Here is a 22,543-nt window from a genome sequence, read left to right on the forward strand (position 1 = left end):
GCGATTTATTAAAACGCGCAGCATCCGTGCCTAACTTAAAATCGAAATTAGAAACTTTAGCAGTTGCTGAGAAAGCATAATATTAATATACGTACTTACTTAATTTAAAGTTTAGTCTGAAATCTGAATCCAGTTAGATGAAATCCAAAAACACATGAGGATCATAATCAACTAGGTACCTACAAATTAGAATTGATACCTAGGCACCTAGGTATCAATTCTAATTTGTACCTAGACAAATTAGAATCCTAGGTCCAAACGATCCATAAGCGATAGCTCAAAGCACAATTTCTATAAAATAAAATTTTTATTATCAGTTTCGATAAAAAAGCCTACTAACTACCTATAGCAACATCTTACCCACACCCCAAAAGGAGTTCAAGGAAGTATTCTTTTGATAAACGTCGCTGCAGGCTGCATTTATATTAAGAACAATGTAAATGTTCCTCGTAAAAAACTCTCCCATTTTAAAGTCAAAACACGTACCTACGCTTTCTCCCAAATTGTAGAGTCGATACCAACCCAATACCAGGTAAACTGTTAAAGACGTTGCTCATATAATACGAAGCACATGAAAGAAAGTACAAAAGCAGCATAAAAATGTTGAGGTTTTACTTCTTTCTTAGTGGACTATGGACATTGGACAACATATGATAATATCAAGGAATCCATGGCAAAGGACTAGGACGATTTGAAACTTTGAAAGTTTGAACAGCATTCAATATTCCTATCCGTAAATTGAACGCAACCGCAACTGATATCTTGACACTAAATCACAGCACTAAATAATGTCCTAAAACGTCAAAAAATATCAATAAATCAAACCATAAAACAAAACCATCACAAAATATACTATAGAATAGTGATTTCATGAACGTATAATAAAATATTTACCTAATATTCTCTTGGAGTAATAATAAAAGTTGGTAGTCTTACTGTTAGGAATAAGTAATTAAAGGTTTAAAGTTATAAATTAATTTAGAGTATTGAAATACATATTTTGCTATTATAATACTAAGTATTTATGTTCTTCTTCATTTCCATAAATAAAATTGGTACCTAGCTTACCTTATTTAATATTGGTTCTTATTTAATTAACCAGCGAACTCCCACAAAATCCCCGTTAAAATTATGTTTATAGGATGCTCATTTAGAACGACAAAAGACGCTACCAATGTTTTTTTTCTGAACGGGAGTTCCAACGACTTCCTGGACGAGCATACCTATCTAGTCCTTACCTCTTTATGATGGTATATCTCCTATATCTTTTCTTAGCTAACCTGTGATGGTTTTCAGATGGAGACGTCAGGAGGGTCAGAGAGTTCAGGCGGCGAAGACGCAGAGGCGCGGCGGGCGCGGCGAGGTCACGTGCTCGCCGAACTGCTGCAGACTGAACGGGTTTACGTGCAAGAACTTGGCTCTATACTTACCGTTAGTACCCTGAACATTACACATTTATATCTCTAAAGACATAAGAGAAATTCCATTTTCTCTTTTCTATGATCAAGACCATATTGCGGACATACAATATCCGCCGTTTTCATTGCAACTATTTGTTTTATCTAATAAGTCTACGTTATACTCCATTAACTGGCTTCTGGCCCGATATCTCCCCATGAGTTACGCGCTCTGAAAATTAAATATGCCAATTCATGTAGTAGAACATCGCAGTCACGGACCATCTGACATCTTTCAAGCCATACACATCTGATGCATTCGATACGGTGCACGCAAACAAGTACGCAGAGTCAGCAAGCGGAACGCAATGCATTTTACACATTCGCCAAGTGTTCGCCGGCGCAGCTTCTCGGTCGCGTGTTGCACCTTGTGGCGCTCTGCAACATGAAACATGGAAAATACGATCTCCACAAGTTTTCAGCGAATCTCAGCGTCGGCACTTCCTACTCGTGGTATTACAGAAAAAATAATTCCACAAAAAGCAAAACGAAACGGTTGACCAGAGTCGCGTCGGACTCTACGCTTTTCAGTGATTACGCTAACCAGATTAATCTGTTTGAAAAAGAAAAGCCATCCATAGACAAAAAGTGTAAGAAGGCCGTGAGTGATGCCGGTAAAAATCGTGTTAAGTGCCGCCTGCGAAACATCAAACCAGTTTACATGGAGCCGTTTACTGGAAATTTCTTTTATGGCAAACCGCTGCCGGGCTATGACGGAACACGAAAAACGGAAGAAAAGTTAACATATTTGCCGGATTCCGATGTTATTACCGTTTCAGAAGATCTCACAGTTGAATCTTTAACGACGGCACCCACGGTGGTTGATTTTCCAGAACTTGTTCATAATCCTCTTTTCGGATGTCGAGAAACGGATGTCCAAATTTTAACACCAGAATATTCCACCGATTCATCTGCAACTAAGGATTCTCAATTGCTTTCCAACAGTTGCACAGAACTCAGAAACACAATGGACAGTACAAATCCAGAGAAAATTTTGAAAACTATATTGAATGATTACAAAATGATAATGAAAGAATGGAATAATACTATTAAAGAACATTATTCTACAATACCCCATGAGAAAAAGGGTTCCACTTTGTGTACGAAAACTCGAACAGGAAGTTTTTCACGCAGCCTGGATTCTACATTGAGTTCTAAAAATCGCCGCACTTACTCAAAATATTGCGGCAAAAATTATTATAAATGTACGTATGCAACTCAAAATTACAAAAGATACCAAAGTTACGAGACAAGAAAAACACAAAGCTTAAATAGAGACCACAAGTTTAACAGTAAAACATCGACATTACAAAATCTAAAACGACTATTTAAAAAAGACAATGGAAACTTAACCCCATCCGAATGTGAATGCTTGGAATCAATTTACGAAGAATACGACAAACGATTACAACATTGGTGTGATGTTATTAGCCAATATTCGACTAACACAAATTCGGTATTTGCATATTCATTAGTAGACACTATAGATAGTAATTTATTTTCTTGATTGCTGTTGTTTTGTAAGGCCACTCAATGTTAAATAGACTTTACTTTCATTACAGGGTTACAAAGAAGAATTAGAAAAACCGGAAAATCAACACGTACTCCCAGCAGCTCTCGTTGGACAGACAGACGTGTTATTCGGTAATCTACATGAACTCTTCACATTCCATCAAGACGTATTTCTGAAAGACTTGGAACGATCAATTTCGGCCACCGAGCTCGTCGCGTTGTGTTTTGTTGAAAAAGTAAGTTAATGAATGCCTTTGTTTTACGTTGAATACTCGTAGTTTCTCCCGCATATTAATTTTCACTGTATTAACTAATTCAACGTAAATTGATGCGTGACAGAAGCCATATTATCAATCATTTTATCACGTTGCAACTTCAGCAAGGCATCTTTAATATTGTGATTTTATCTGTTATCTTGCGATGAAAGATGCAATCTTGAGATTCATAAATATGGCCTATTGGAATTTGTCCTTTTTACGTATCTTTGTGCCCCTTTATCAAGAACCTGATTGGTTTAGCAATTTTTCCCGGTCATAAGCATTTTCTTTCCGAATACGAGCTCTTAAAACTATCATATTCTATTTCACTTTATCTATATAACCTTAAAGTATTCTCCATTAAATCTGTGCTCTCCTTTTTTTCAGAGAGAGACATTTTTCCGCCTATACAGCTACTACTGCCAGAATATTCCTCGTTCAGAACGGTTACGTGAGACGTTAGTGGACACTCACCTCTTCTTGCAAGCTTGTCAACAACGGCTGGGACACAAACTGCCGCTTGCTGCATACCTTCTCAAACCTGTGCAGAGGATTACCAAATATCAATTGTTGCTTAAGGTATGTGGCAAAATCTTCTTCTGTTTAGCCTTTTCCTTTGTGTTCATAATATGTATCAAACTATTTTGATCAGCTCAGACAGAATTACATCCATCAAATAGTCCTCAAACTCATGCTTCTATTTATTCAGTGCTAAAATATTAAAAAAAATGTCCTTTGCCTCGGTCTACGTTAAGTGTTAGATATTGTCCGTAACATCCCGGCAAGCTAAGGTTAGGACCGATGTGTTGATGTGGACCAAAAAAATTATGAGCTTCTAGAGTAAGAGATAATATGAAAAAAACTGTTTAAAACTCCAATGTAACAACCCTGCAAACAAACAGCTAATCGCGGAAATGAAATCGTAAAAACTTCTGTGAACTTGAAGGACCGTTTGAACATTTTGTCAAGTAGCAGAGATAACGAAAAATCTATAGCACTAATTATTTGGTACTCATACCTCATTTGTCATGGTCTATGATTTATTAAACATGTTGTATATTAGGTAATTTTGATCGAAGGGCCATTTTATAAATTCCAATATACTTGAATAAACCTTTAGTTCAATTTCAGGATTTGCTTCGCTACAGCGAGTGTGGGTCGATGAGCGCAGGCCTGCAACAGGCGCTGGACTGCATGCTCGTGGTGCTCAAGTGTGTCAACGACTCCATGCATCAGATTGCCATTACCGGCGTTCCTGTAAGTCACTTGCGTCCACACATATATATTTTATTAATTTATAGATTTCTCCATGTCCATAGTATCCTTATGACTAAAATGTGGCCTATATCTTGTGCCTATAAGTATTAAATTCGCCACGTATTTGTTAAGCTGTGTGATAATATCCAAATCCTCATGATAATTCTTTGCAAAAGATGGAGGAATATATACATTGAATATTTTAGTACTTCATCTTTTAAAAATTCTGGATATACCTAATACCCACATTTCAAACTAATGACCAAAATTCCGGATATTTCCTGACAGTCGACTGACAAGCCAACATTGATATTGACAGCATAATATAGGCACATACTAAGTATTTTACTAACTTCTTCAGGTGGACCTAAATCAGCAAGGCGAACTACTGTTACAAAGTTCATTTATGGTGGTGACAGAGAACAAACGCGACCTCCGGCTCAGGATACGGCCGCGACGCCGGCATATATTCCTCTACGAAAAAGCCATGTTGTTCTGCAAGTCTGGCACCAAGAACAGTCACAACAAAGCCACTTATCACTTCAAACATGATCTCCTAGTAAGTTTCCATGTTCACCTTGTCTTGATCTTAAAAAAATGAGTTATGAAACTTGGTAGTTTTCTTTTAATTGGGTGTCACATTGTAGAGACGGGAGTCTGTGCTAATGTGTCTGATTGGTTCAAAGAAGATGCTGCCTAGCAGGAAAGTGTTATTTTGTCTAATGGACGGTTTTAATACTAAAACGGTCTTGTCTATCGTGTGAGGTATGAGAGATTTAAGGATTTCGATTTCCAATTCCGGCCAGCACAGTAATTCTTCATAGTCATCTATCGTGTACGATTGTAATTTAATGTACTTAATAATGGTTTAGCTCCGAATTTAAATCGTTAGTAGAACTGGAAGATATTTTGTAGCATCAAGTAGGTATTTGGGCAAAACTTCTTCTTCTTCAAAGTGATAGAAATTTTTGAGGTTTATATTATTTTGTGATCTCATGGATACGATCAACAGAATAACGTACAATAATAAGTTTGAAATATCGTTCAGCCAAAAATTTTTATTTGACTCCTCCATTCAATTCTGAATTCCTTTTTCCAGATGTCACAAGTAGGTCTGACAGAGTCCGTAAAAGGTGACCCGCGTAAGTTCGAGGTGTGGCGCCAGGGCAGGTCCGAGGTGCACACGATCACGGCGCCCACGGTGGAGGTGAAGCGCGCGTGGGTGGAGCGCATCAAGCGCGTGCTGCTCGACCAGCTCAACGAGCTCAAGGGCGAGCGAGTGAGGCAGTATGGCGCACAGCAGCACCATAGGTGGGTGACCCGCGTAAGTCCGAAGTGTGACGCCAGGGCAGGTCCGAGGTGCACACGATCACGGCGCCCACGGTGGAGGTGAAGCGGCGTGAGTGGAGCACATCAAACGTGTGCTACTCGACCAGCTTAACGAGTTCAAGGGGAAGCGAGTGAGGCAGTATGGCGCACCGCAGCACCATGGGTAAGTAACTGGATTCCTTTAAGTTATAGGAATGTTCAATTGCGTTGAGGATCTACCTACGAGTCATTCAGCTCGCAGGTGCTTAGCTGCGGGGATGCGGATGAACGTCCCATTCCGCGCCACGCAAACCGGGCAACAAGGGGTGTTTCTCCTGACACTATCATCAAGCATTGGCAATATTTTACAAAAATTTAGAGAATTCTCAAAGATTATTCTTTTTCCCGACATGCTTTGAATTTCATCTAGAATAGGCAATGTTTTAGAGAAGTTAGGGAATTTAGTTTCAAAACGCGAAATTTAGGATTATTGAAGTCGAAACTACCCTGAAGTCAAATCCTGCCTCCGTAAGATATGAAAGTAAGATTTTAAAGAAATTACAGAACATGAGCTCCGCTGAAGCATTTCTTGAAATACTTTCCACAGATAAAAAGAGCAAGCGTAGTGAGCGCAAGAATTTTTCACACTTCATTTCTGTACAGAACACTAATACAAACGAGTTCGTGGGACCTGGGCCCGGGCGGGGGCGCACGCGTGGGCGCTGTGGGAGGCACGGCGCGCGCGGCGTCGGTGGACGCGCACGACGAGCCGTGCTGGTCCACCGACCCCTCTGACGACGACGACGACGAGCCCGAACACGCGCCGGTCAGTACCCAGCTTTAGCCTTCACTCTTTCCGTTGCCTTCCTACCCACATTCTTGATAGTGCCGTACTCTAACCTAACATCCGCAGTATCCATATCCTATTCTGATCTATCATACCTTGCCCATTTTATAATTAATCCCTGTAACTTTTCTGTCATGCCCCTTATTTTGTGTAAAAGATGTATTTCTCATGTAAAACTGGTACGATTTTTCAGTCTGGTACCTACCTATTTATATTTTACAACGTAAACTGGAACATCTAGAGACGTTTTCAATAATGTGTAAATCAAAAGGTATTTTTTATTAAAACCGTTTCTAAATGGTGTGTATAGAGGCGCACAGTTGTTGTAGAATTAAAAATCTGTAATGTACCTATAGTCTATTTTTTATCCCAGAGACTAAAATGACAGCTAGAAATGTCAAACTTAAAAATAATGATACCATCTTTAAAAAAATAGTTGTTCTCATGGTTTCGGTTTAGATTAAAATCGTTAATAATATAATATTTTGTGCATAACGAGTAATAAACGAAACGAAATGTGTAATTAGGAGATCAAAAAGTAGCACTAATCACATATTATTGAAACGACTTAAAGAATAATTAGGAACAAATAATTCCAAAAATATTTCAGCTAAGGATTTCTTCAATAGTATGTAAAACTCATAAAATGAGAATCAGCTCATCCTTATTTCATTTGAATTATAATAATTATTTTCAACATATTTTGTAGTCTCGTACACAACTGACAACACACGAATACCTACCGGTAATTTATCGGCGACTATCGATTGCACCACAGAGCCGTAAAAAACAGGAAACTCGTGAAACGTCATGCTTCTCTCCGGGATTAAAAAATAGACTGTAGGGTTGTACTTTGTGGCGTCTTACGTACTAACATCTATAAAATAAAATGGTGCTTTGTTTTGGGATAACAATTCTCACTGTATCATAAGTTAATGGCGACTAATTTTGGGTTTGCAGTTGTGAGTGAAGTGAAATCCACTCTCTATGTAAGTTTTAAATACATTTTTAAAGGAATGCGGGCTATTTACCTAGTCACGGGTAGCGCATGTGAACGCAGGCAACCCGAACGCACTTAACGCTTCTCGAAAAAAAAAACTGTAACATCCACAATGATATTAAAAAAATTGTTAAGTGAGAAAATTCGTAGTTTGTTCTTTATTAGTTCTAGCATCTAGGCCTAGCAAGACTACGAATTTTCTGTTAAAGAATATTGAATTTGTAAAAATAACATCCACAACCCCTTAGTTTACAAGCCGTCACCGCCTATTTGATTTCGCAAACCACTTATCATCGCTTAAAATACGAACTGCTAACTTGGATCTTGAAAAGAATGAAGCACTAATTTCGTGTAATAAAATATAGAATTAAAATAACGCACTTATTCACATTTTTCGTATTATTTTAAGAGGGAACATTTTTTTGTATTGCGTCATAACCATTGTTGTTCGACAATTGACGCCATTTTGTCGTGCGTGATGTTTTCAAAATGTCCGCCATGCTCTAAGCTGTGTTGTTCAACAGGTGACGGAGGCCGTGGGTCTAAACGGTACCATACACAGAGTGGTACAGTTCTTTTCTGTATCGGGCTCCGCACAAGCCAACTCCACGTTTTACGTATCACAGTACTGATAGAAACGCCTCTACCTTAAACCGTAGAGGCACTGTAAATACAATGAAAAGAGACTGATTTCATAATATCCAAAGTTTGTAAAATAACCAAAGAAAACGACGTAAAGTGGATTAAAATCAGTTGAACTTGTATACGCTGAACATTAACTGTCGTGTAAGTCATGTTTTTTTGTTTGTTATGTCACTCATTGTCGTGTGCTTTTCGATTTTGTTATTTATTATATTATGCGCTTCGCTTTGAATACTTACGTGTTATTATTAATTATACGTACCTAAAAGTTTATTGACGGCGTCGTTTTTATGATATTAGTGTGTATTACTATTTATAGATACATAACTTAGAAGTGTTGCATCATGATTGAAATTAAATATCTCTATTTACACCGCTCTATACTTACACACTGCGTTTTGTGTCCTATACCTTATCAATTATTTGATGAAGTAATTATCTACTTATAATCTATTGTTATAAAAGAAGAACTAAGGACTGAAGAAGGTTCTGTTTACCCCGGCACAGCTCAAGCACAGTATTCCAGCTTCTATCAATCACTTCATGACTTTCCACGTGCTATCCTACTATATTATAACTTACTTTTCACTTTCTATAGATTGTTACATAACGCTAATACAATACCATATATTTTAATTATAATTATTTTACTTACAATATATATACGAGATTATATTATGTTTAGGTACACTTAAGATTATGTAGGTAGCTCCACTATGTACCAATATCCAACGTGCAAAAATTGCAAGTGCAAATATTGAAATATACCTATGTCGTTATCTATGCTTTTTACATCATAAAAATGAAACCTGTTATTAAAAAAATCTTTTTGTCCCTATTCCACATAATTCATAAGTATTGTACTATCAACTATCTATAAGACAGAAAACTCTATTAGGTAGTTGTAACTATATGATTCGCATTTACTACTTACCTATATAATTTTTGTTCCTACTTCTAAATGGCATATTATACTAGATCATTTTTCTCGATGCACAGCATAACTATCGTGTATGTACTCAAAATTGTCGTGTGTTATTTTATCAATAGGTAGAACATGCAATAAAGCATGTTTTCGCCAGCAAAAAACATTTACATATTTCAATGTAAACTGTAATAAATGAAACTTACTACAGTTTATATTGTTGTTTACTTTTTGAGAACATAACTATAGAATATATTTAGTACTTACCTACCTATACGTTTTCTTTTTCATTTCAACTATGACCTATGACAGGGGAACTGCCCCTATTGTCATAATTGGGGTAATTCCACTGTCGCGCATCGGCATCCACATTCGCCTATGGTATGGAATACGTTCCACAGTCAAATAGTTGCTTATTTATACGTCAGTTTTTTTTTCACTTTAGCAAATGTGGAATGTAAAACTCAGACCTCTGACAGTGGAATCCATATACAATAATGATAAAATTATATTGTCACGGTTGAAATGATAAATATAGAATATGTGAAAGCTCACAATAATCAGAAACTGTACTAACTGCGATATAGCATGCTATCGGGTGATTCACGAAAATCTCACAACTAATAACTATGGTTTAGTGTGCGATCATTGATAAAAAACCAAAGATACACAATACAAAATATGTAACTTTAAGCCATAACTTTTTGAGCATTACAAAAAGATGTTTTAGGCGATTGACTACATCAGCGTGATTGCAGCCAAGCGCAACACCTATAATCTAGACCTATAGTTTAAAAAATTAAAGAAGAAATTATAGATTACAGAAATGCAATCATTTTTGCAAATTCTAAATGAATGATTATTCTCAATTCTTTCTCGGATGAGATTTGTATATCTTTGGTTTCGGATATCAATGGCAATGACACGCATGAGCTCTGTGCATATTGATGTGTTTCTAACAACTATAGGTGTGGATATTATTTGCTTCTCTAAGAAACTGTGTGTGCATGGTATGGGATTATTAATTGGTGGCAGGGATGCTAAATAAGATCTGGCTGTTTTACAAAATAGCCAAAATTAATACATGCAAAGGATAATAAGATACCTAAAGAAAAAAGCAGAATAATGTGTTAGGTACTTGCACTTTACGATAAGTTAGTAGGTAGGTAATTTCACAAATATTTAAGACAGCAAACTTTACTTTATTCAAATACGCATAACAACATTTACGTTTCAAAAAACACTTGTTTAAATAGGTACTATTTTTAACAAAACGCTATCTAACCAAGGCCTTTCCATCATGGATATGTAAGGATGAGTATCAAGGGATGTGCGTAAGACCCATCAATTAGATAGCTTCGTTGCATTAATTAGCTCATTTGCACTTTGCTAGTGTTCAGTGTCAAGACAGATGGACTGGAATTTTAGAATACTACTACCAAATTGCAGTCGGGCGTGCAGTTGCCTTAACTGCATTGCATTTGCTGATTGACTGCGCTATCAACGTATCATCTTGTGCGCCCGTATACAAGAATAAGGATTGCATGCGGATACATGCAGTCCCTCTTTCGACCCTAAGGGTCTATACAGACGGATTGCATTTGGACTGCAAACTAACGGCAAAATTGCAGTTGGGATGCAGTTTAATTTCAGATGACACAACTGCATTCAGACAGCCGACGGAGTGTGCAGGTCTAGTACGGGCATTCAGTGTAAACTGCAAGCGGACTGCGCGGTCGGTCGGCAGTTGCGATGAAGTTATATTAACTGCAATAAAACTGCATTCCAACTGCACTTTAGCAGTCGGCTTGCAGTCCATCTGTCCAGCCCTAAACTATGAAAATAAGACACGTTCTATATTTTAACCTTTTTAGGGTTCCGTAGTATTGGAAAAGGGTTCAATTGGTGGATTTCACATACATCCCTCGCTACGCATCCTTGCCCAAGCCCTGGTGCAAAGGCCACAGTCTGAATGAAGCAGTGGTTAATTATTTTTACTGAGTGTTGGTAATGTGGCGCAGGCGGTGGGGTGCCCGCTGGTGGCGTTGTCGGACTACACAGCGGTGGGCGCGAGCGAGGTGTCACTGCGCGAGGGGCAGCACGCCGACTTGCTCAAGGTGGGCTGCGCCGGCTGGTGGTACGTGCGACTTGCAGGTCAGTTAATCAGGACAAGATTGAGAAGACACAACTTGTCCCTTCTGGACAAAAATATTTCCAAGAACGCGCCACACACGCAGAACCTTCCTCATTTACCCTATCTCGGACCTTGTTTAGATCTTCGGTACAGCAGGCTCACTATGATACTCTTCACCATAAAGCGCTGTGTAAAGCTAAGGTTTAAGCCCGTTATATGTATATCTCTAAGGGACTGGATGTAGCAAACGCCCCGGGCAAGCGGATGGGACGCTGTGAAAGAGACATGCGCGCAGAGTTCCATTGACATCAAGTCCCTTATGAGTTATCCTTTCCATTGCAGGTGGTCAAGGCGAAGGTTGGGCGCCGGCAGCCTACCTGGACCAGCGCAAGACTTCACGCTCGTCGAGTCGGTCGCACGACCGGTTGCACGACCACTGAACGCGATAATCTCGCGAGATGAGACTCTTCTACACGCAAGGCACTTCATACAGTTCGCAACAGGAAAGTTGGAAAAGTGGCCGGTTATTGCGCAGTCACAACTTTCTTCATAAACTCGTCTGTTCAGATATGTGTGAAGCAGGACTTTAACCAGTTTTGAAAAGTTGTTAATATCTTTTACGAAACCGTTATTCTGTTCATAGATTAACCGGTTAATTAAGGGAACTGTTCAAATAAACCGATTTTTTGGCACTGAACTGAATTTCAAGATTTGTGCTGAGCAATAAATACTAAGACCTGAATAAACCGGTTTTTCATACGGGTTTCCAAAAAAATGCCCGCTGACCGCTGTCGCCTGCTACTTGCTAGTGCTCGATCAGAGCGTATTTAACTCGTTTAAATATAGTCTTAACTTAAATTAACCGGTTAATTTCGCTCAATAAAATCGGGGTTCGTAAAAAACTGTGTTCCCATGAACTGGTTAAAGTAACGGTAACTGAAACCTAAACCGCAGTTTTGGAATCAATGACCGAAACCGGTTTGGAAAATTAGCCGGTTTCCGAGCTCTGGTATAAAGTCCCTTGGATGCGTTGGCCCGACACGCTCGGCGAACTGGTGAGGTCATTTTACGTATATCCGCTGCGAGTGGTTAGCGCTGGTCAGTTTGTTTACTAACGTAGTGTATGTAGGTTTAGTTTTGCACACATGAAAGGATCTTAGTGAAATGTGCGAACAGCGTGGCCAGCACTCTCCAAGTGCGTTGGGATAACGTGAATTGGTGGCTTGAGAGACAAATTAAAACAGCTTTACAGTTGTGTAGCTTAGACGTAGTTCTTGAACTTGTGAAATCGAGTGAATTTTTCAACCAATATGGTGGAACAGCTAACTGCTTGCGTGGATGGTGTTGTGGAATTTCGAAAAAACGCGTAAGATATTTGAGTTCAAAATTTTAAATGTCGATGTGTAATTGTTGCTAGTTGGATTGCATTTAGGATATTTGATTGTAGGTTGTAAATTTTTGTTTGTTTTGTGGAACCAATTGTTGTATGAATGTTTTTTTGGTCTGATACGTAAGTAATTTGGTGTATTTTTCGATCGGTGCTTAAATTATGATGGCCTGTTTATTTTACTGGTGCTAAGGAATAAACACCAATCTTTCTAAAGTCATCATTTAAAAACTAAAATGTTATTATGCAAAATAAGAGTTTTTTGATGAATTGAATATTTTTGTCATCCTAATTTTTTGCGTTTTTATTTATCTACGTGATTAAAGGTTATGGATTTTGTGTGGAGTAAAATGTAGTAAAAGTATTATGTAGCACCCGTCTCACCCCACTTGTTAATGTTGACATTAACAAAGAAAGGTGTCACGTTTTGCTGTGCACAAAATTTTAGACTATACTGACAGGACTGATGTGTATTACTTTCTTAGTTTTTTCTAATAAGATTCTGAGGAACTTTTATCCTCCAAATATAACGATTTATTTGGAATAGGTGTTTAATTTAATTATAATAACCCTCTTCTTATAAGAAGACTAAAGGCCTGTTTCAGAACCGTCAGATAAACTTTATAATATAACAAATAAATTTGTCATTTTGACAGATTCCCAATACTCCGAAAACTTTTATAAACATAGATTTCAAAGCAATGCCATCTTTTTCACCATACAATCCCGCAAAAAAGAATAGAATTTTAGTCCTGTTCAATTTAGTTCAAAATTTTGTGTGCAACAGAAATGACATCTAATAACATTGTTAAAATGTATGTAAATGTTGTTCTAAAAAGCTTTATTGTAAATTAGTGTTAGATATAGATCGTTATATTTACGATTCGGAGTATCCAAAGCTATTGTATAGTGACGTAGGATGATGTAGCGGGAGAGCTGGTGGAATATTTTGAGAGGATACTTGATAAAAGCTAAAAGTTGCGGACTGGGAAATGTAAACTGATATGGTTTAAATTTTTTCGCACATTGAAGGCATTTAAAGTTCTTTAATTCATTCAACTCTTTGAAGAGAACTTCACGCATTGCGGCCGTAGAGTAATTTTAGATTGGCGATTTTTTTGTACGCTGTGAAAGTGTGAATTACACATAATATTATGTGTAAAAATACTGTACTGTACGGTGATTTCACATTCTCCATAAGAAAGGTGTCAACAATTTAAATATCAAGTAGTAAATATTTTTTAAGTCACTGAAGAAATCCGTCCCATAAAATGCAGTGTTTCAGTCACCTGTTACAATATAACACTACATTTTCACTGGGGACAAATCTTTTCCTGCTTGAATTTAAAAATCAAGGGCCGTTGTTGTTTTCACGTCCTAGAGTCATATTATAGATTTAAACAGATTTTTAATTAAAAAGTATGTACATAAATAATAAAATCTTTTAGCTTTTATCAAACACCATCTCAAAACTTCCTTAAAAAAGCTCTTAGAACATTGTTGAAAGCAGCCGTGACTGTAAAATTTTCCCCTGTAAATATCATTTTTACGTTAATTTTAGTTATTTATTTCGACATTAGGTGCTTTTGATGGTATTAATTAGGTACGTCTCAATCCTCCATGACATTCTCTGTGTTCGTTATTCCCTGTGTACATTAACCCTACAGACAGCAGAAAAAATCAAACTACCACAAGACAAAAAAAACCGACATCATATTCTTATATTATTGTATTTCTAGTCTGTAAGGGGAGAGCACTGATGACTATAACACGAGTGTACAACTTATTTTAGGCATCGGTGGCTTAACCTAATTTTGGTTTTTATTTTGGTGAAACAATAAATTATTTATTATTTAAATTATTTATTGAACTCGCTGATGAAAACCCGACGACTTGGCAGTCTTGATAAAAATATATATTTTATTTTTGGACTTATAAGCTCAATTAAAAGCAGTAAAGTGATAAATAAAGGTTCACATTCTCAGCAAGCCTAGGTATTCGAGACAATAGGAAAGGTAGATGAATTCCTGCTGACTATACATACCCCATCGAATGTTGTGTTAAACCGCGTCATTAATTATGATTAACATTTTATCTGATAATTTTTTTAATTACTTATCATATCTTGGTGCCCCACATACAACTAAACGTATAAACGTGCTTAACGTAATCAATAATAAATGATTTATGTAATAATAAAAAACGCTGGCGCATTATTGACTCAGGGTCACGACCACCAGTGCTGGTCCGAAACTATTTTTAGAATGTAGCGAGATATTATACTTAGTATATTAAATGTTTGCTGGTGGCCCCCTTAAAAATATAATACCTTTCTTAAAAATTATAGTAAATTTTTTCTGTGGTTTTTGACGATGCTTAAATGCCGTAAAATAAAATATTAAAAGTTGTCATAAAATACACGAGTGAGCGAAACGAGCGCAATTTCTTTTCTGTAACTTGATAGAAACGATACTCCTGGTTTCTCGCATAAGCGCCAATAATAAAAAAATACCCAAAACCAATTGAAGCAGGCCACGAGTGTTATCAGGCGCATTGCATTGTCAAGTCATGGCCCTGGGGGTTTGTTGTACGTAAGCGTTGTTGCCTATCTTAAGTATTAAACAAATACTAGTCGCGATTTTTTTGTATATCCTCGTATATATTATTATCATGTCATGTCATTGTAACGTTATATAATAACTATAAAATATGTCATTATAAAATAATTATTATGTCATCGCATTGCATATCATTTTAAACGTTCATGTGAATAGGTATATATGATATCGATTTGCGATAAATTAAATTTAATAAACATTAGTACCTGTCCATTGCCTCTCATTGTAAAGCCCCTTGTACACATTGCCCCAACGCCTTCATCGAAAACTGAACTTGCACTTGGCATACCTACTTACCTATATTTGCCGCATACGTTCAATGCAGGCCAACTTGACAAATGGTATCAGTTTCGGTGCGCACATTAGGTTCTTAGCGCAATTCGCAAAGGTTGACCGGCACTCGCGTGTTGGGCCAACGTGAACGGGAGGCTTAGAATTTATTTTTTTACATCCGACATGTATAAGTTCGACTTGTGTACTACAGAGATCATTAGCCTTATAAATCTGGCCACGAATTACACACATTTGTCCACTTTATTTGTTGTTTTATTTCTTTTTCCTTATACCATTAATTAATGTTTTATATTAATCATTATCATACATAAATATAAAGAAACCTAAATACCTAATATTATTATACCTACATATATCATGTCAAGTCCGGCACGAGATGGGATAAGAGGAGGCGGTGGGACGTCCCGCTCACCCGCACGTCACCCGCGCTATCCGCACCGGGTTAGCACGGGGGCTGTGCAGGTGTGCGGGACGACCTGTCGCATACTGTACTATGGGCGTGGATACAATTTCAATTTAGGTACACATTTGTCAATCGAACGAATTTTTCAAAGAAACTTTCAAATGTATGAAGAGTTCATATCTTATATCTTGTACCAATAAACATTGGTTTAAGAATCAAGGCACATTGGTGCAGAGTATAAGCGAAGCGTCTTCTAACATGTTCCAAAGAATACTAAATTTTATCTTGTACTTTGTTTGATGTAGATAAAATTAGGTTCAATTTAAGTTGCAAACATTTCAAAAAAGACGCTACGCTGCAACTCACCGTCAATATGCCTCAAAATTTTGTACTCTTACGTTTAAAATATGACGAAATGATTTTTTATTCTTTATCGCTGATTATTCGATCACATTATAAGGTTTTTTGAAAAAGAAAATTAAATACTTATTGCGTGCTGTTAATAAAATGCACATTATGATAGTAAGGCTGTGAATTAAGTAACTATATAAACAATTTGAATAAAGTAGAATAATTAATCAACTTATACTTGCCCACCTTCTATATAGTTTAGCTAAAATTTTAGATTTACGATTTTAAAGAATATATTGTATAATCTGAATATTTAACTGTTAAATCTCTATACATTAATTATTGAGAAATTTTAAAGATCATTATTATATAAACTCGTGTAAAGGAATTTTAATGTTATTTGCATATTAGTCAAATTTTAAAATAGGATATATCTACTGGTTAAGTGGTTATAGATCGAAGTACCTATACTAGACATATTGTGGCAGAGTCAAACGACGCGACGACGCTTAAATGTTACAAAGTAGGTAAACTGGATTATTTCTACGCCGTTAATATACCTACAGAATATTATGTATTTGTGAAGAAAAAATTACAAAACAAAAATAGAAGCGCTCTTTTTTCACGTTGCTGTATACTTTGGATACAATAGATAACAAGGTAGAGATAAAGCTCAGTTTGCTTTATAAAATTTTAGGTAATTTTAAGACGCGTTGCTTCGCTTCGGATTTGTCGCAATGTGCCTTGACCCTTAATCCATTAACCCTAAAAATACATAGTTTTTAAATGTTCTAGCAAAAAATATATAGAAATGTAGATAACAAGCGTGAAAGAATAATCGGTCAAGTAGTTCTTAAGAAAATTACTAACAAACATTATTGTATATCCAAGTGAAACAGAGAATTTCCTTGTTTGAAGTTAAAAATAATAATTATGAGATTGTAACAATTTTTTATGTGATGATATACTTGATATTTAACTTGAACCTCCTGAAGATTGCCTTTTATGAGCTTATTCAAACAAAAATACCTACCTACTTCAATGGTGAGACTTGAATATTCATTTGACTACTTTAGTATACTTAGTGAAAATATAATAATCTGAAATTAAAACCCTTTTTCGTTATTTATCTCTTTGTTTTAAATATTTTTAACTAGCTGATGCCCGCGACTTCGTACGCGTGGATTTAGGTTTTAAAAATCCTGTGGGAACTCTTAAATTTTCCGGGATAAAAAGTAGCCTATGTCCTTCCTCGGCATGTAAGCTAACGCTGTAGGTACCAACATCGAAATTGGTTACACCGTTGTGAAAAGCTAGCAGACAGACAGACACACTTTCGCATTTATTATATTAGTATTAGTATGGAAATTAGTATTGTTTGGTAATAGTTAAAAAAAACATTTTCCCATGATTAAATCACTGTATTCATCCAAAAAAATAAGTCTCGAAAATAGATCATATGATTACAGCTCCATGTTCTCCCAAAATATTACAATACATATAGAAAAATGTACAGACAGTAACAAAATTATTCAAAAAGAAGTAACATTGAAATAGTGTGATTAATTGCATGGAGTAAATTGGCACATCCTATTTCTAAAAATAAACCCCAATGTAAGTTTCCTTGTCCTTCCCCGGGATGCAAGCTATATCTGTACCAAATTTCGTCAAAATCGGACAGACAGACAGACTTTCGCATTTATAATATTAGTATGGATAAAACATCTGACTGATGCTAGAGGTCAACGTAAATTTCGGAAGTAGGCCAATGCCGCATCGTAGGTGGGGCATTGACCCGAGTTTAGCACGCTATACATTGCAGGCGGGTTTTGAAAAACTAAATCATTAAAACTACAAAATGAAAAAAATGGTTATTGGTATTGGATTGTGTTTAGTCAGTATAACAATAACGCTAAGTTTTTGCTAGCGTTCTGAATACACCCTGTGTACTAGGTACATTGCTATACGTAACAAACTCCATGCAATCAAATCATTTATTACAGTTTTGTACAATCACCTTCGCTTAGTACTAAACTACAAAAGTTTACAGCCCTGACCTTTCTCTGGCGAAGAGCCTGTTTTTGAATATGGTATCGATTCTTTTGAAGACATCATCAGCTTTCTTGGCAGCATCCACTCGGTAATGCAAGCCTTTCCTCATGTAATAGTCAACAAGAGGTACAGTCTGGGTGTGATATGTAGCAAGTCGCTTCTTCAGAGCGTCAACGTTATCGTCTGATCTCTTGATCAGGGGTTCTCCAGTGACGTCATCGGTCATAGGTTTCCTGGGAGGGTGGAATTCCTCATGATAGCTGCGTCCGCTGGGAGGGTGGATCAGTCTTCCGGTAATCCTCCGCACTAGCAAGCTGTCCTCGATGTTGAATTCGATGACTGCGTCGAGGGCTGTTTTCCTCTTCGCTAACAAGTCATCCAGCTAGAACAATACAAGCTGATAAATGCAATGGACTAGATGCTGTAGATATTTCAAAAACCTAAATCCTTGCGCACATAAAAGGCATCATCTAGTTTGTTTTCAACAGAAAATCTGCTGAAAACAAACAAAAATTTCTGTCAGCAATCTTGTAGGACTCATATCATTACAAGAGGATAGTGATAAAAAAATAAAAATAGCAAACTTAATTGTCAAAAATGATTTGCAGAAAACTTCTTATTCTGAATTTTCATACAAATTGAAATATGTCATTGTCATCTTTAACCGATTGACTTTCACTGCTAGATACAAGGACTTTTGTAAGGACTTTCACATGCTGCAGTCTAGCATCACCTAGATTTAGCTGTATAAGACTGTCGCAGACATTAGGGTAGCAAGGTACTGGAATTGGGACCTCACAGTGGCAAGTGCAGCGTTGACAGACCTTCAAGACATACAAGTGAACAAACTGCGTCATATCAAAAAAAGAAAGAAAAAAAATTACAACAACAATTTTTTTTTTATTTACCTTTTCAGCCTGTGGCACTGTCCTAGGGAACCCATCAAGTAGGAAGCCGTTTTTACACTCAGGCTGGTCCAAGTTCTTATCAATCATATCCACCACCATTTCGTCGGAGACAAGCTTTCCTTCGTCCATGACCTTTTTGAAGCGACGCCCGAGCTCCGAGCCGGACGCCACTTCGGCCCTCAGCATATCCCCTGTTGAAAGGTGGCATACGCAAAACTTTTCCTTCAGAAGTGGTGCCTGAAAAAAATACAAATTATTTGAAAATAGCTAGAAGATCAATAGTACTGATTCTGAGCACAACCTAATTTTAGAGTATTCGCATCCTCTTCTTACTAATGTAATATGAAAAGGACAGACGCAGTTTGACAGTTATAAATTTAATTTTCAGATGGTAAAACCCGTGATTTTAGCGCACAATCGCGAGCCTACTGCTTAAATTTGTAGCGTGCACAAAAATTTTGAGTCCTTAAATGTAAACTTCATGTTCTGTCCCTTTTTAGGATTGTTAAAAAGGAAAGGATGCGGACACTTTAAATTTTGTTCAGAGAAAGACAATGGAATTGGTGCCAATGTGGCTAATAAAATTATTTATTCAACCAAGATTTTTTTTTTTTTTTAATTCAGATACAAGTTAGCCCTTGACTGCAATCTCACCTGGTGGTAAGTGATGATGCAGTCTAAGATGATAGCGGGCTAACCTGGAAGGGGAATGGCAGTTTTTAATAAACCCATGCCTCTTTATGAAATGTTGCACAGTACAAAAACTCCTTAAATCTAGTGCACAGAAAAGGTAGACACAATAATTGTTGAAACCTGATGGAGTGCTTTGGCATCCGTACTAGGAAAACCTGTGTTACGGGCACTGCAGCCTTCTCTCAGATCCATTGATTACTTAAACCATACAAACAAGATAGACAAAATTTGCCCCAGGCTGAACTATGCCTATCATGAACTTAATGCCACGACTGCAAAACAACATGCGACTTTTTTTCTTAAAATAGAAGATGTTTACTATTAAATGGCAGATATATCATCTCTGTACATTCTGGGGCACGCCTCCATACAATTTTTGTCCATCTCCTTTAAATTTAAATTTTTAATTCTTCTTCTATCACTAATCTCTAAACTAAAATGACAGATCTAAATATATTGCTATCCCTTTCATAATGCTCCTGGTGGAAAAGGCTAGCTTTAGATATAGACCTGTCAATTTTTAGTCATTCTGGGCTCACTTGGTCACAATATGAGTCAAGAAATATAACATGCAAAGTGGTACACCACTTCAAGCTTAGGTTGCAAATCAAATCAATAATCTTTCAAATATTGGTCCCCCTCCTTAGTTGAGCAAGTCACTCTGGCGTGCAACAGGTGTAAAGTACAAATGGGAAAGAAGTAACCTTCTTTCCCATTTCCTCTTCATCTTCAAACTTCATCCTCATAAATATTGCTGGGTCCATGATGTATAAAGTAACAGTAAGTTGTGTTTCAGGGACTCAAAAAAAAAAGTCTTGCAAGGATGCTATCATATTAAAGGGATAAAAAACCAGATACAATTTTATACATACAGGAAAAGTGGAGATACTTCAATTCTTAGCTTTTTTAACATTGCTAAAAAGGATGGAAAACGATTTTAAAATGAAATCTTAATTTTAGTGCTATTATATACTATGCTAATTTTGCACTCTAAATAAAAATAAGTTTATCTGTCCTTTTTTTAATACATTTATAAGAAAAAGATGCAAATATCTAATTTAAAATTTAGTTGCCACCAGAATTAGTAGGTAGGTACTAATAACTAAGCAAATAGAAATAATGTGTATTTTAAACACAAATACTTCCTTTATCAATATTATTAAGTACATAAAGATAGACATATCAAATGAAAAGAAAACCTACGCTACAAAACTTCAAGTTACAATATTGATAAATAAGATGTTTTTGCAAACGTCAATCTGCTAAATCAAATGATTGACTTTATAAACTTTACGTATAGGTACTTACTTGGGTGCCCTTCCCGGACCCCGGAGGTCCTAATAACACTGCTCTTATACCGATAGGATCATCAGCCGGCACAGGCTTCACTGCAGTCGCTGCTGGGGCCATGCTTCTAGAGTTTAGAACAAAAATATATTCACAAACGTAGATAATTTTTAAGTTATATCAGTCACATATCAACGCGGGACCCCCGCTCGGAGGTAATCCCAATTACATAGAAAAGTCACGTGCACAGTGAAATTATCATTATATAACTCAGTGAGTGTAGTACTAACCCAAACTAAAATTTAATAAGGCGGCAAGTCCAGCCTACACCAGCCTCCAGCTCCAAAAAAACTTGTTGAAATCAATCAGCGACCAATGAAAACAGTTTTTGACATTTTGCTGATTTGTCAGTGATCACGTCAGTCAGTGATGGTGACCACCACAGACCGGTGATAGTGACCACCGTCAGTGACGTCCACAAATGCCATGCCACCTGTCAAAGTGTCATTCGCAGTGTCATTGTCATCGCTTTTTATATAGAGTTCAGAACATAGAGTAAAGATGAAATTGCTCGCTGCATTACAAAATTGCCGATTTTGGTCATTTTGTATGCAGCGAGCAATCTTACTATATTGCATATGTTATTTATATACTAAAATACTATCTCTATATCACGGGGGACCGGAAGGCTGGCAGTTACCTCAGTCAGCATAATATTAGTCTGGCCATTCAACGAGGTAACGCTGCCAGCGTTCTGGGCACCCTGCCTCGTTGCGGTGGTTTAGATGATATTTTCGATTTGTAATTTTTATGTTCTAGAATAAGTTTGGTATTTTTGTTTTTTGTATCTTCCTATTAAAGATAGATTTATAAATGTAAAATAAATAAATTACATTTATAACAAATAAAAAAAAGTATCTCTATATTATAAAAGTATTACTGTCTCTTTCTTACTTAAGATAATTTAGTTAAGCTGTGAGCTAGACCGTATTTAGGGCAACTCGTGGGCAACTCTCCTTTACTCTATGAGCCGTAACTTTGATATCACTGTCTGAACCATAGAGCAGTAGTGATTATGTTCTCTTTGCCATAGAGTAGGATGTTTTTTTAAGTTTGAAATTTGAACGATTTTTTGCACCTGTGGCCCTACCGCAGTTGTTTGACAGCTACAATGTCACGATCCCAATCATCTCTGATTGGTTAATGCTGGC

General features: G+C 36.8%; 3 protein-coding genes across 13 annotated transcripts in view; 1 reads left to right on the forward strand and 2 right to left on the reverse strand.

The window, feature by feature from the left end:
• Positions 1-15,881, forward strand: part of LOC117992954 (guanine nucleotide exchange factor DBS-like) — a 124,376-nt gene extending 108,495 nt beyond the window's left edge. For 8 of the 11 annotated variants that reach the window (XM_069506835.1, XM_034980691.2, XM_069506845.1 and 5 more), the window contains 9 exons: positions 1,297-1,431; positions 3,020-3,205; positions 3,614-3,805; positions 4,358-4,483; positions 4,845-5,042; positions 5,583-5,794; positions 6,455-6,617; positions 11,227-11,359; positions 11,682-15,881. In XM_069506835.1, the coding sequence (XP_069362936.1) occupies positions 1,297-1,431; positions 3,020-3,205; positions 3,614-3,805; positions 4,358-4,483; positions 4,845-5,042; positions 5,583-5,794; positions 6,455-6,617; positions 11,227-11,359; positions 11,682-11,779 (1,443 nt within the window). In that variant the 3' untranslated portion in view covers positions 11,780-15,881. Of the gene's footprint in view, positions 1-1,296; positions 1,432-3,019; positions 3,206-3,613; positions 3,806-4,357; positions 4,484-4,844; positions 5,043-5,582; positions 5,795-6,454; positions 6,618-7,598; positions 7,628-8,162; positions 8,425-11,226; positions 11,362-11,681 lie in introns of those variants that run through there. The other 3 variants (XR_011238143.1, XR_011238142.1, XM_069506870.1) reach the window with 3 other exon arrangements.
• Positions 1-22,543, reverse strand: part of LOC117992918 (glycogenin-2-like) — a 172,376-nt gene that overhangs the window by 132,203 nt on the left and 17,630 nt on the right. The gene's annotated exons all lie outside the window — the stretch shown is intronic.
• Ak2 (Adenylate kinase 2) lies at positions 17,807-21,784 on the reverse strand. Its single transcript, XM_034980797.2, has 4 exons — positions 21,623-21,784; positions 21,354-21,459; positions 19,353-19,589; positions 17,807-18,826 (listed from the first exon to the last, which is right to left on the reverse strand). Exons 2-4 carry the CDS (start codon positions 21,453-21,455, stop codon positions 18,437-18,439), a joined length of 729 nt encoding a protein of 242 aa, XP_034836688.1. The 5' UTR covers positions 21,456-21,459; positions 21,623-21,784; the 3' UTR covers positions 17,807-18,436.

Source organism: Maniola hyperantus, chromosome 2, assembly GCF_902806685.2.
Source record: "Maniola hyperantus chromosome 2, iAphHyp1.2, whole genome shotgun sequence".
NCBI classification, from domain to species: Eukaryota; Metazoa; Arthropoda; class Insecta; order Lepidoptera; family Nymphalidae; genus Maniola; species Maniola hyperantus.

Coding starts and splice junctions, on each gene's coding strand:
- Ak2 (XM_034980797.2), bottom strand. CDS start 21,455: ATGGCCCCAGCAGCGACTGCAGTGAAGCCTGTGCCGGCTGATGATCCT. Junction 19,590..21,353: donor GGTCCGGGAAGGGCACCCAA/GTAAGTACCTAT, acceptor TATTTTTTTCAG/GCACCACTTCTGAAGGAAAA. Junction 18,827..19,352: donor CAGTGCCACAGGCTGAAAAG/GTAAATAAAAAA, acceptor GTATTGTTCTAG/CTGGATGACTTGTTAGCGAA.